This window comes from Lottia gigantea, assembly GCF_000327385.1.
Source record: "Lottia gigantea unplaced genomic scaffold LOTGIsca_5, whole genome shotgun sequence".
In the NCBI taxonomy this organism is placed as follows: Eukaryota; Metazoa; Mollusca; class Gastropoda; family Lottiidae; genus Lottia; species Lottia gigantea.
Window position 1 is genome coordinate 1,656,372 of NW_008709715.1, and position 15,027 is coordinate 1,671,398.

At 31.9% G+C, this 15,027-nt stretch overlaps 1 protein-coding gene across 1 annotated transcript; it reads right to left on the reverse strand.

Annotated features, from left to right (window-relative positions):
- Nucleotides 1-1,412: 1,412 nt before the first annotated feature.
- LOTGIDRAFT_106123 (hypothetical protein) lies at nucleotides 1,413-6,586 on the reverse strand (the record flags this gene model as incomplete). The annotated part of the gene is made up of 11 exons (XM_009061819.1): nucleotides 1,413-1,649; nucleotides 2,085-2,207; nucleotides 2,498-2,633; nucleotides 2,872-2,966; nucleotides 3,266-3,477; nucleotides 4,154-4,397; nucleotides 4,571-4,757; nucleotides 5,330-5,412; nucleotides 5,660-5,855; nucleotides 6,099-6,212; nucleotides 6,513-6,586. Coding segments are annotated over 11 exons (1,701 nt in total), but the record flags the coding sequence as incomplete, so codon positions are not given.
- Nucleotides 6,587-15,027: the final 8,441 nt, after the last annotated feature.

The following is a 15,027-nucleotide window of genomic DNA, read 5'->3' on the forward strand; positions in this document are numbered from 1 at the left end:
TATGCAATGCTTTTTTCCTCAGCTTCCCTATTTCGCTTAGCAGAGTATTAACCAGCCTTTACAATCACTAAATATAACTTATATTAAATATATACTGATACATATCAAATACCAGTAATAAAAAACAAAATCATATTTAAATGAATTTTATTTTCATGTCATCTTCACAGAATCCTTAACCATCAGTGAAAAGTTACACATTTTCATCCGTCCCCTACCAGAAATATTATTATTATTTACATTAACTTTTTTTTAATAATCATCAATCTATGTACAAGGAATCAGAATCAGAATCAAAATCCTTATTATATTTGGTCAAACAATTCCTTACAAATAATCATAAAGCAATTAATAACCTAACAGTAACTTAACTAATGATTTAAACAGAAAAGTTATCATTCATATAAGGATTATGCTTTAAGACATTTCTACAAATAAAATCTTGATACAAAAGATAAATAATAACGATTAATGATTTATTGCCAAATGGCAAAAGAAAATAATTGAAGGTTAGCAAAAATCATTACCGATGTGCTGTGTATTATTGTGTGCAGATTATTTCTAAAATCTGACAAGGCAATTTTTTGTTATTGGTCAGATAATTCAGATTTTTACTGAAAATAATCAGACAGTTTTAATATGTCATAATTATTATAAATGTTTAAAAAAGAACTGAATGTTACATAATGTTCAGGACACTGAAAAACAAACAATGATGAAAAAACCTGTTAATTTGTGGTCAATGGGAGAATTATATTACAACTCTTACTATTCAGAAGCTTTTTTGCGTATTCACTTTCATATACATCAATATGTCATATTCAGTTATTGTCTGATGTCTGTCTATGACTCTCATAGTTCTCTCAAACAAAACATCAATAAATACAATAATAAAAACAATTTTTAAAACCCACTTAAATTTCATTATTGGGTAGAAAATATTTCATTAACAATAATAAAATCTTAACATAAATACAAAGATATATCAATATTAATATCCTTAAATCACAACTGGATTTGAGAAATAAAATTTGATATAGGTCAATACATATATCAATGGATCCCACCTATGTAAAAGAAAACTTTAGTTCATAAAATCTTTCAAAAGTTTTTCAGTTTTTATTTCAAGATATAAAGTACATCAAGTATTCAGAATTTCATAATGTCAATTAAATTTTTGTTTTTACCTTTGATCATGTTAGGGTTGTCAAATTTGCTTTGTCCGAAACTAATACTATTTCAAACTTTTGAAACTAATTTGATAATTTATTACAGTTTGAATGTGGAAATTAGTTGCATATATTAAGCATCAATATGCTATGTATCCAGAGTCAAACTACAAACATGATCAAAACTTATAGGCATTGTTACTAAATAATTAAAATTTATTCAGCCTAGAATTGTAGAAAAGATTACTTTTTGCCCCAAAACCATCCTTTGACTAATCCAGTGATGCCAGATCCACCACCAACCAGGTTTTGGTTCAATTTTTGGTCTAATGATGGTAATTCTACATGATTTAAAGCCAAATCAAAGAATAATGGTCTACTTGGTATGGGTTGGAACTCAGGAGGAAATTTAGCTATAGTCGGTTTTTTACTCAGTAGTGATTTATCTTCAAAATATTCATCTAATCTTTCATCTAAAGGCTGAAAATACAAATATAATTGGTCTTTTTTACTAACATGAAGAAAAAACATTTCACAAGCAAAATTTGATAACGTCTGACTCCAGATGATATTTTTATGCTGCCTTTCAAATCAGTGAAAAGTCATTTCTATTAAAGTTAGTCATCTGACTAATAGTGGAAATAAATGAAAGTATCGAACAAACAGTAAACGAGTAACCATGTCAAAGTATACTTCTTCAATGGCATAGTATAAGAAGCACAAGTTTTAGATAGATAAGACAATTCTATGGATTGATACTTGTAGAATATTTATTAATTTCAACATTTCGATCATTATATTCCTGATGAGCGTGCAAGAACTTCATTGAAATGTTGAAAGTAATAAATATTATAGAAGTATCCATCCATAAAATTGTCTTACTTATCATGTCACAAAAGAGAAAAGAAATTTTACCACATGTTGTAAATTGCCAGATGTAGAAGGTTGAAGTAATTCTGGACTATCAGAAGTAGTTAATATACTAGAAGCATGACAAGAATAAACCACACCATTTACTTCTTTTCTTAATTCTTCTAGCTTCTTCTCTTCTGTCTAATAATCAAAAAAATAACATCAAAATTAACTTTGTTCAAAACGATTTATGTAGATTTATTCATTAATGCAAAACAAATGTTTTATTTTAAGGACCAGATTTTTCAGCAAGGTAAAGCAAAAATGTACAACATTCTTTAGCAATGTAAAGCAAAAATGTACAACATTCTTCAGCAATGTGAAGCAAAAATGGAGAACATTCTTCGACAATGTAAAGCAGAATTGAACAGCATTCTTTGACAATAAGCAAAAATGAAGTAAATCAGAATCCGTACCTTAAATATTTCTTGTCCTTTCAATTTTTTATATCCTTCCAGAGCTTTTTTGATGTATTCTAATGATTTTTGATATAATGCTATTGCCTCAGTCCATTTCATACCATTTCCATAAGATTTACCAATATAGAATGTTCTGAAGTAAATACAAACACATGATGAGAATATGTATCATAATATACTCTTAGATGACTTAGGAAAATCAGATATTCAGAAATATATTTGGTAACATTAACTTTGTAACTTATTACTATCCATAACAGCTTTTGATTTTATTTGTTGACATGCGAATGATTACCTTTACTAACTTCTCACGAAAGTCGACAGAATAAACATCATTTATGAATAACCAACCAAGAACTTATCTTCATTACCTAAATGCTTTATATCCTAAAACTCTTGTATTTATCTCTTCTTCTAAATCTGTATCATCTTCTAATCCATTTAAATTAGGTATTTCACTCAAATTCTACAATTCAATACATACAAAAATATGTTATAGCATTAGGTTTCTACAGGATGCGAAATTTCACTCAGATTCTATGAAATGTTACAATTTGAATAACTAAGATGTTCACAAATGACGCTCTGTGTAACTAACACAGTTTTTTTTTTCTAAATATGGTTCAAAGTTGTTCAGAAATGACTCATGCAGTCGTTCACAAATAAGTCATTGTGTTGTTCACAAATGCCCTACTGGTTTTAAAAAGTGGTAGCACAGCAAAAACATGTTCAAGTCAAAAATGACTGATTTGTGTATTATCTCACCTGTATAATTATATCATATAACCGAACCATATCTTGAGGTTTAGTTATTTTCTTATTATCATCAACTTGAACTCCAGGTAAATTCTCCTTAGCACATTCTATTAAGATGAGGTTTCTCTCAATAGTTTTAGTTAATTTAATAAATGACAAGTAAGTATGTAGGTAATGATTATTACTGATCTTTCCTTCTACAGCTTGACCTCGTATAGCAGCTTTGAATACCTGTAATATAGCAATTTTTAACAGTTTCAATGAGAATCACTCATTATTGCAGTCTCTACGCATTTATCTATGTATTCATCTTTATCATGAAAGTGATCAATGATGCGACTATACAATTGGTAACCATGAGCGGATAACAGTAAATCATTAATGCCATATGATTTGTTTTGTTGAGAAACATGACTTGTAACTTAAAAGCAAGATTAAGTGTTGCTGATAAATGGTACACACATAAAAGCGATGAATTTTTATCAATAGAAGCATGAAACAGTACACCCACTGTAAAAAAAAATGTCACTTGGACCACCATAAGTTTTGATAAAGTTTTAAGTTTTCCAGCTGACATAAGCTTACCGGTAATAATAAAATGGTATAGGCACAAAATAATTATTTTAGACGAAAATATTGATGAAAGTTTATATTTATTAAAAGGACAGGTTTGCCATCTGTTTGACCAACATTGTACCTTAGATTCAGATACCGGAATTTTTTAGCTAAGCTTATCAGCAATGGTGTTCAGAGCCTCTGAATCCATGTGCTTCCCATATTATCTCAGACAGTTAAAACACGACTCATTTTCGTACATTTTTAGTGCTTCTTTACGATTTACATATATTCAAGATCCAAATCAGCCCCTCAAAATTAAAAATTCGGATAGTCTAGTACTTACTGGATCTTCCTGTAACACATCTCTCAAAGTCTGTTGAGCATCTATACATTGTTTAAATAATGATTCATATATAGACAATTTACTCTCTGAACCCTCTGCTGAATTTAACTCTGTAGAACTATCTTGTAAATTGAGGAGAAAGTTACGAACAGCTTCTATCTTAATAGGAATAGTTCTTCCTCTCCATGTTATCTCTGACAATGTTGAAGCCTGTTTTTCTCTTGTTTGTATGAGTAAATCCTGAAAATTTACCAGTTTTACATGTATATTCAAAATTGAAAATGTTATCAATCAAGCAATGAATAATTAGTTAAATATGGGAATCTTTTTTTGGATGTTCCAGGTACTTTTATAGTTCTAAATCAAGCAAACACATATATATTTATATAGAACTTAAAAATTTAAATACTTACATCTAATTTAGAAATAAGTTGGTCTTCTCCAGATTTTAGCCGCATATTCTGTAAATCTTTTAAAGCAGATTCATCTCCTATTTTATAAGCACAGTATCTTATATTAGGAGATATTTCCTCTACTCTTTGTTGGTACAGGACTTGAATATCTTCAGTAAATGCAGTTGATAACTTTTCATAAATAGTTCTGTAAATCAATTGCATAAGATATCATATAAATATTTTAGGAATTTTAATATTAAGAAGTTTTTCTATTCAAATCAATGATCAAATTGATTAGATTCAATCTTTAATATTTTGCAACATTTACATTATTGACTAATCATTACCATTTATTTTAGTGCAATGTAGTGACATTGAAATTGGTTTTTATTTTATTTCATTTATATCATTTATTTCATTAAGTCCATCTAGTATTTGGTTTTTCTTTCAATGGGTATTTTCTTTTTTTTCTTTTTAATACATCATCAATTTATAATTTCAGTGCAAGAATTGAAGTATCAGTTTTTTTTGTTTTTATTTTTATAATCTTATTGTTTTAGGTCTTTGGACTACCAGTACAAATTTCCATTTTAAGATATTAACCTTAACATTCATGAACATTGCTTTAACCCTGTGCCAGTGCCTTCTGTTGGATAGTAACTTGTTACCTTTCAACCAACTCTAAATATTGGAAACTTTACCCAAATCCTGAAAGCTGGGAAATATCTGAACATAAATAAATGATAGGCCTATCTTGAAGTTGGAGATATATCTTACTTAGCATTACTAAAAGCATCAATAGCTTTCTGCCAGTTATCTGTTTCAAACTGTAAACCCCCTAAAATCCATGCATGGTAAGCCTGTAAAGTATAGTTGTAAATAGTATAAAAGCAGTCACAACAGCAAAGTAAATATTTTGATCAAAAACGTCAGCTCCACCTTCAGAAATTAAAATGTTTCACAGTGTTATGTTGTTTTCTCCTAAATGCAGGAAATTGTTGAGGAAAATTTTGAAGAAAAGTTTTGCTCCTGCTCCAGAGCTGAGAAGCTAAGATAAATAAAATTTAATCAGATTGGTAATTATAATAAAAAGAAGTGAAACCTTACCTGGCACTCTAATTTTGTCCTAGCATCACATTTAGGACTTTCACACAATCTGAGTAATTCACTTGCATGCTGTAAAGCTTTTTTCAACCTCGACACCATGTGAAACTTCTTTCTTGGTTCAGTGTTTGACTCAGATTTCAGCTGCATGGCATATCCCCAAGCCCTTTCAGCTTCAAATATTGGTAAGTGCAAATATCTGAAATAAAAAATTTTTTTTTTATCTGAAAAAGTATCTGAATCAATTAAGTGATTGGGTACTGATTTCAACCAAACAAGAGATCAGAAGAGATCATCAGCAACAGAACTAAAAGAAAAGACTACTGTTAAGAATGTATAAAATACATCATTTGGTTGAAAAAGCAACAATAGATATCACAACCTGGGTTTTCAAAGTTTTCATAATCCATTAGATTTAAGACATTCAGAAATAAAAAGATACCTTTCATCATTCATCATTTCTGGTGTTATCTTTTTGGGTGCTACCTTATGTTTGGTGCCTTGCGTAAAATGAAGAGATTTACGCAAGCGGCGTATTTTTCTGGTACAATAAGACCTGAAATATCCAATTTGACATAAACACCAACAAAAAAAAGATTAATGTTCAATCTTACAAGCCATGTCAGGAGAAATATAGGTTTCTGAGTACAGGTGCAAATAGGCACTAGGCATCAAGTGTGATGCAGAATTATCAATTCTGTACAGTTGAAAATAGAGAAACTGTATACACATATCCAGGACCAGACAAGGTAAGGTGTATCATTCTGTCAGTTATTTTGCAATGGGATGCAAAGGACATTGGCATTTAACAAATTTTAATTTAAATATAACAGATTCAAGTTTATTAAAAATTTACCTATAGCGCTGGTGGTCTCCATGACGTAAACCATGTTGTTGCTGTGCCTCCTTTATCAAATGCAAAACTGGAAGTTAAAATAATATAACATCTCATATTATGTTGAGTACTGAGTCGAGCTCCACCCAAATAACTTCAAAAGAAACTTTTTTTTCCTGATAAGTGTTGTTGAACAAGCTAAATTGGCCCCTTTCATTTGATCTTTAAGGGTTGATTTTGAAAAATTTTGATTTTTTCAATCTTAGACTGTGAAACAATACATCATTTCCGTGTTTCCAATTCTACTAAAACTACCATATGCTTACTTACATTATTGGGTGAGAATGCATGATCGTATGGCCTCAGGCCATTCTATCTGGGCATACAATAACATAAATTTCATTACCATATGTTGCAAATTTTGTAGCAAGTTCCACTTTCTGAGACCATTATATAACAAAATGATCACAATTCAAGCGAATAGATATAGGCCTACCAACATAATACACTGTGTAGGTCTAATTACCACAACTAAAAGTTATGCACCAAATGCTGAAGCCTACAGAGTAGGCTACAGTGTAAATTTATCATTATGCAAGAATTTGAATATATCTCAACCAAAGTGTATCAGCATGTAGAGCCAGACCCATTATCCAACTATGTTCAACTTGACTTCAATCTGTCTGATCTCAGCAAATCAAAGCTGTCCAACTCAAAGCTGTTGAGATTCATACATTTATCATTATGCTAGACCACTCCATAACAGAAGTTAAAATGAGAGGTTTTCAATATCCACAGATAATATGCATAGTCTACCTTCTACTGAAAATGATTGCAAAATTGGAGTTTCGTTATCTGTTTGTTCGTCAATATTTTCCCCTTTCTCTGTCACGTTTTCTTCGTCGGCAGCCATTTTCATTGACACGGATGTGATGAAGTTAACCGGAAGTTGCTTTACACGCTAAAATAGGTTTGTCTTATGATCGCAATGTACAGCCATACGAATTAATGAAAAATAAAGTTATACATCTCAAACGGACGTAAACGTTATGTGAAACTTATAAATGCAATTATCAATGAAGTTTCTGTTCTATTTCTTATAGTTAAAAGGGGAATTGTCTTCAATCATAATTATGAAAAATCATTATAAAATCCTCATTCCCCTGAACGTGAAATATACAGTTCAGATTTCGATACGTTTATGATCAGAAATACAATATAACCTTTTATGGGAGTTCTATCAATTTAAATGCCTGATTGGCTTGCTTAGAATTTATCGCAAAATTGTTTGAGGTCGTTTCCTGTCGTATTTCTGCTCGGTTCTTGGTCGTTGCCCGTTTTCGTTGGTCGTTTCCTGGTCGTTTCTGGTTGTTTCTTGTTTTAGTAAGACGTGTGTGGGACACAGGATCAGTCATTCAGTGTCTTGATGTCATTAATTAAAATTAGAAAAAAATGTTGTTCCATTTTCATTTTTATAAGCTTTTATTATCATAGCCACAAACACTGAAATTTGGTCTAATTTAAATATGACTGATAAAATTTTATATAGACCTGGTTTTCTGTCTCTACACCAGCTGACAACCTTCAAATTAGCTGTCAGAGGACTTGAATAGAGTCAGATGTCTCGGTCTAATTATAACCCAATGTTTAGATAGTATTATAATAATTATAATTTTTACTTCGATAGAAAATTTCTTTGAATGATTTTGTCTCTTAAATGAATTCATTTAATCTTATTAAAGAATGAATTTAGACTTTGTGCCATGTATTTATTTTCATTTTCATAATCCATTCTCGTCTCTATTGCATATTGGCTGAGAAACTTGTATTCTCAAATTTTGAAGTACTCTGAATGAATTTGGATGACACTTGGAACGCAGTCCCAATAAGAGATCATAACCGACTCAAAATTGTATTTTCAAATCGCTATTTATAGTGCTTTATAATATATATAGCTTTAGCTCTATTATTGAATGACATCATAATGATATCATTCTGATAACAATAACATTATTAACTCACAAAATGCAGATATGGAAAGGATTTAATTTATTCTTAGCTTGTGAAAGTAGAAGTAGAATTCTTCGAAGGTTCATATATATTGATATAAGCCCAGTTTTTAGCCGTTAATATTGTTTAGTGCCAAAACTATTAATAAGGTTTTCGTAAACTTCAGATATATGTTTTTCTGTCTAGAACCTACTGCACGGATATGCAAAATAAACGCATAATAAATTTTAAATTTTATTGTAGAGAAATATGACTTCTATGTTTTCTTAAGGTTTCAAATAAACATATCGAATCTATGAGGCCCAACACAAAACTTTCATTAACACAACTTTACAGGGGTGCTTTAGAATTAAGCCTAAGCAATGTACGCTTTGATGACACTATAAATAGTTTACATTGCTTAGGCTTAATTCTAAAGCTTTTTAAAAGCTCGTTATATTTTGTTGAAATCTTTAGAAAACGCAGGAGACATATTTCTCTACAATCAGGCGATTATTTTACACAAATCCGTACAGTAGTTTTCTTACAGCTTGCAAAAAGCATAGCGAACATTGTAATATTTTACGTAAAGTTTTGGCGTTAAAAAATTAAAGTTATGCGATACATTTCTATAGATTTTGGTTTATAGTTTTTACAAATTAGAGTAACAAAAATTTCGACCTACAATCAAAGCAGAATGTCCCTTTAAATCATGTTGTTACTCAGAGTTTCACGCTATGCGATCTTCCGATAATTAAACTATTTTAAGCCCCACTATTTAGAATTCAGAACATAACCATGCAGACCCTGTAACATGTTAAATTCATCTAAAACACTTTATAGTTCACTCACTTATTCAGGCTCATAGATAACTTAATGTTCATGAACTCTATCATCAAACGACCTACCGCAAAAGTTACGCTTATCGCACTGCAACATACCACGGTAATAGATGGCGATGATTATTTACCGGAATTATGTCAATGTTGTCACGCGATCACGTAATTCTGGTAATTTAAATATCAGAAGCTCGTCGTTCAAGACTACGAGTATTTGTAAACATAGGCAATTAAAACAAAAACTTCGAAATTCAAACTGATGATAAAATGTATAATTGGTGAGCCAATAGAAATGCATAAGTAAGTGATAGGTTTATCCCCAAAGACTTTAAATTTATGGACTACATTTAGATCGCAACGTAACTATGACTTGACAATTCACCGGAAGTAAAGAGTCTCGCCAACCTCGTCTCATTACTGAGTCAGATTCTTTACGGAAACTGCCGAGGATTGCCGAATGGCCCTTTCATAAAAACCTACAATATTAAGATATCTATGATAAAAACATAGGCTAACATGTGCATGCTCAAGTTGGTATGTCAAGGTATACAAAACAAGGACTGATGTGCAAGAAAATGAATTAATGTTAATGATCTATCACCGACAACTGTCAAAATGGCTATCAGAGACTGGAGTAGAGGCAGATGTTTCGGACTAATAGGCCTACTGCTTATATCTGATAACGTGAATGTTATTGACCCACAAAAAGCAGATATGGAAAAGATCTATATTTATTCTTAGCTTTTGAAAGTAGAAGTAGAATTCTTCGAAGCTTCGTATAATATCCTGTAGGCTATGTGTCTAGTTTGAAGCGTCATTTGCCTTGAAGACTGGGATAGATGAACACCTTTATGTAAGTGAAATTATTTTAAATATTTGATATATCGGGTGTCTCAAAAAAAAAATGTCCCAAAGTTTTTGAAAAAGATCAGTTTACCAACAGCTGAGATATTACCCGTCAAACTTTGGAATTTTGGACACCCGATATTCTTTGATCCTTACATATATTATTGGTTACATTAAGCATTTCTTTCAGCTAAGATATCAACAGGGGGAACTACATAATATGTATAGAAATGCACAAGAAAGTGAAAGGTTTTCTCCCAAGGCTCCAAATTCATTGACTTCATTTATACCGCAAAATTACTATCACTTGTCAAATAAGCTTTAAAAACCGGAAGTAAAGAGTTTCGCCCAAGATGACAGAACGAAAATCTCATTCATCGCGAGTCAGATTCAGCTTTACGGAAAATCCAGAGGATTGCCGAATGGCCGAATCATAAAAACATAACATGCGCATGCTCAAGTTAAGATATGTCAAGGTATACTAAAAAAAGGATTGACGTATATGAACACGAATTATTGTCAATGTCAATTAAAATATGTCACCGACAACTGTCAAAATAGCATTCAGAGACTGGAATAGAGGCAGATGTTTCGGACTTATAGGTCTACTGTTTATATCTGATAACCTGAATGTTATTGGCCCACAAAAGCGGATATGGAAAAGATCTATATTTATTCTTAGCTTTTGAAAGTAGAAGTGGAATTCTTCGAAGCTTCCTGTAGGCTATGTGTCTAGTTTGAAGCGTCATTTGCTTTGAAGAATTTGATAGATGAACACCTTTATGTAAGTGAAATTATTTTCTTTCATCCTTAGATGAAGGCCTATTGGTAAATTTAGTAATGGGACTTCCCGGAAACTAAGTGACTATATAACTCTTCTTTTAGCATAGATATCAACAAGGAGAGCTACAAATATATAATATTGGAATTTATGGATAATGATATTTGTTTATTATTTGTGCAGGAGGATATCACTGGATTGACTTTCAGTTACATTTTGTGATAACGTAGTAAACTTACCAGCATATTTCAAAGATTATCTATTGAGTGTTAGGCTACATGGGGTATAGATTTTTACTTAAAGAATATATAGAAATAAACAGTAACATAACTCGTATTGTATTATCAATATTACTTCAACAAGGAAGTTAAAACTATGTACAGTATATGTAATACCATACAGGATAGTAGACCTACCACAAGATGCTAGCCTATACCACAGATTTCATAGAAATAACGCGTGGACGCATAAGAAACTACGCAGGGTTCTTACATAGAAATAACACTGACATAGTTCACTATCATTTTGAATCAATTCATCGACTTAAAAAGTCCTATTTTTAAAAAGCCTATTAATATTTCAACTAATATTTCACTTTTTAAAGATTGTCAAGAGGTTTTCTGGCCTTTTTTTGTGTATCGGGGACATCGTTGAATTCTATTTGGGACATTCCAATTCTTCGTCCAATGCTTATGGTTCCTGCAATTCCAGCGTATATTGGAGTCACTAATGTCCGTTTTGACGAAAATTGATATGAGTGTTTGTAGTCACCCATTGATGAAAATCAGACAAATCGAAGAAAATATTTAGTATGAGTTATTGCCATTTTTCTTGAAATGCTAGTAAACACTCTAGAAAACACAGTTCTTGACGGATTTTTGTGAAACTTGGTGTGAGTGTTTTTAATCACCCAAGGAAGAACCCTAATGAAAATCAGAAAAATCGGAAAATATGTATTGTCAGCCCTTGTTTTTGAAAATACGTTCATATGATATAATAAAAATAATAAACTCTTTATTTAACATGGGTCAAACATTCAGTCCTTGGGAACAAAATAATAAATTATATGAAAAATGAATTGAAAATAAACACAATATTTCGATGTACAATTTGTTTAAACATACACAAGAAGTATTTACAAAGTCAAACAAGGCCTAGACTTTACAAAGTCATATTTCAACATTACACAATTACAAAATAAACCTTCCTAAAATCAAACTTTATTTCACATCAGACACCATTCAAACTATCCTTTACGAAAATGAATTCTTAACTTTGCATTATTGACATTATCAACTATGTCTTCTTGACTTTGCATTCGTGAAAGATGTAAGTTCAACCACTGTATTCTTGAGAGTTGTAAAGTCAACTTCTGCATACTTGAACGTTTACCATATAAGGTAACGTGACCTACTTCATTTACATATCCGGAAATTCACAGAAAGTAACGGAAATATAAATCAATAATTGCACCTTATCAAAGTAATTTAACTCTAAATAAGCGTTCAAATGCGGCATTGGTCAATTGACACTTCGTCATTACTTCAGTGGCCGGCCAATTTTTGTGGCCGATGGATACACTGATTTTTGGATTGATTGTAATTGTTGTAATTGAATCAAAAAACATAAAATTTCTTATTCAAATAAAACCTTAAAAAAGTCGTGTAATGAATAGAATCGTCTTTGACTGGCCAGTCCGCCAAATTGGATATTCGTCACTGGCCATATTTTAGCGATTATAGGATAAAAAGCATTTCTCCCCATTGTACACCTTAATATGTTAGATTGGCATCTCAGGACCTCAATGGCACCAACAATTGCATTCATAATTCAAATTGGCCATTTTTCAATATCCATATTGGATATCCGTCACTGGTCAAAGAAATGTTGAGAACTATGTAATGATTCTATTCATTACACGACTTTTTACAGGTTTTATAAGAAACGAATTACAAATTTTTGGTTTTTTGATTTAATTACAACAATTACAATCAATCCAAAAAATTAGTGTATCCATCGGTTACAAAAATTGGCCGGCAACTGAAGTAATGACGAAGTGTCAATTGACCAATGCCGCATTTGAACATCCGGTTTTGAAGCTTATTTAGTGTTAAATCCCTTTGACAAGGAGCAGTTATTGATTTATATTTCCGTTAGTTTCCGTGAATTTCCGGATTATGTAAATGAAGTAGGTCACGTTACCTTATATGGTTAACGTTCAAGAATGCAGAAATGAAATGAAATGAATGGAGTTTTACGTCCTACTTTTCTGCACCATGTGGGCTAATGAAGACGGGCAACGCCATGCAGGGTGCGATGAGGGAAATTTTGCCAGGACAGCGGCATTAGCCTGCTCTTTTTCGATTTCCAACTGTCGAGAAATCTTTAAAGTGCACAGCCTGTAGCACACGGGGCCTCGGTTTGTTGTCCCATCCGAACGACTAGACGCTTTTTCCATGTCAGCCCCTCGTACCTGCATCACTGACAGGGGGAAACCGGGTTAAAAAATTCGAAGGTATTATCTCGACCTATGCCGGGATTGAACCCTGGACCTTCAGGTTAGAGAGCAAGCAAGAATGCAGAAGTTGACTTTACAACTCTCAAGAATACAGTGGTCGAACTTACATCTTTCACGAATGCAAAGTCAAGAAGACATAGTTGATAATGTCAATAATGCAAAGTTAAGAATTCATTTTCGTAAAGGAAAGTTTGAATGGTGTCTGATGTAAAATAAAGTTTGAAAAGTAAACTATCAATATCTCTACTTTGTAATAAGTACAGTGACTTTTTGATTTTAGGAAGGTTTATTTTGTAATTGTGTAATGTTGAAATACGTCTTTGTAAAGTCGAGGCCTTGTTTTCAAGTTTGACTTTGTGAATACTTTTGTCAACGATCCCCTTCTATACTGGTTATGTTGCTGCGATCAAGTACATGTTCACAAAAAGATGTACAGGCTATCACAATTTAAATAAAATGTTACACAATACTATAAATGTACAGTTTGTTAGAAAATACATATTACAATGGGTCGAATTTGGCTTGTATAGGCCTGATAGAGACTACATTGTTTTTCGATCTTGATGAAACTTGGTATGAGATCTCAGTAAAGCTTGAAATCAGTAACAATCGGATGATTGGTCCACATAATAAAACACTACAGCCTTTATCATTTCTGACAGCTGATAGTCGGCGTAAGATACCTTGCCTGGCAAGCTATCTTTGATAATGGAGCAACTTGAAATTCCAAAATAATTTTTATACGCCCACATGAAATGGGGGAGGGCGTATATTGCCGTCACCCATGTCCGTCCGTCGATCCGTTCTTAATTGCTTGTTAACACTCTACAAGACACAATTAAGGACGGATTTTGACAAAACTTGGTAAGAATCGAAAAATATTTAGTATTAGTTATTGCCCTTGTTCTTAAAAAGGCGTTTAATTTTTAGCTCGTAAACACTCTAGAAGGGACAATTCTTGGTGGATTTTAACGAAACTTGGCATGAGTGTTCGCAATCACCCAAGGGTGAACCCTATTGAAAATCTGAAGAATCGAAAAATGTTTAGTATGAGTTATTGCCATTGTTCTTGAAAACGCGTTCAATTTTCAGCTCGTAAACACTCTAGAAGGCACAATCCTTGATGGATTTTGACGAAACTTGGCATGAGTGTTTGTTATCAACCAAGGATAAACCCTATCGAAAATCAGAAAATTCGACAAATATTTAGTATGAGTTATTGCCTTTGTTCTTGAAAACGCGTTCAATTTTTAGCTCGTAAACACTCTAGAAGGTACAATTCTTGAAGGATTTTAATGAAACTTGGTGTGAATGTTCGTAGCCACCCAAGGATGAACCCTATTGAAAATCAGAAGAATCGAAAAATATTTAGTATGAGTTATTGCCCTTGTTCTTGAAAACGCTTTCAAATGTAGCTCTAAAAGACAAGATTGTTGCTGGATTTGACAATACTTGGTTTTATTACTCAGTCCGGGCTTAAGATTGAATATTTGCCTTCTAGAGTGTTCACGAGCTAAAAACACGTTTTCAAAAACAAGGGCAATAACTCATACTCAATATTAT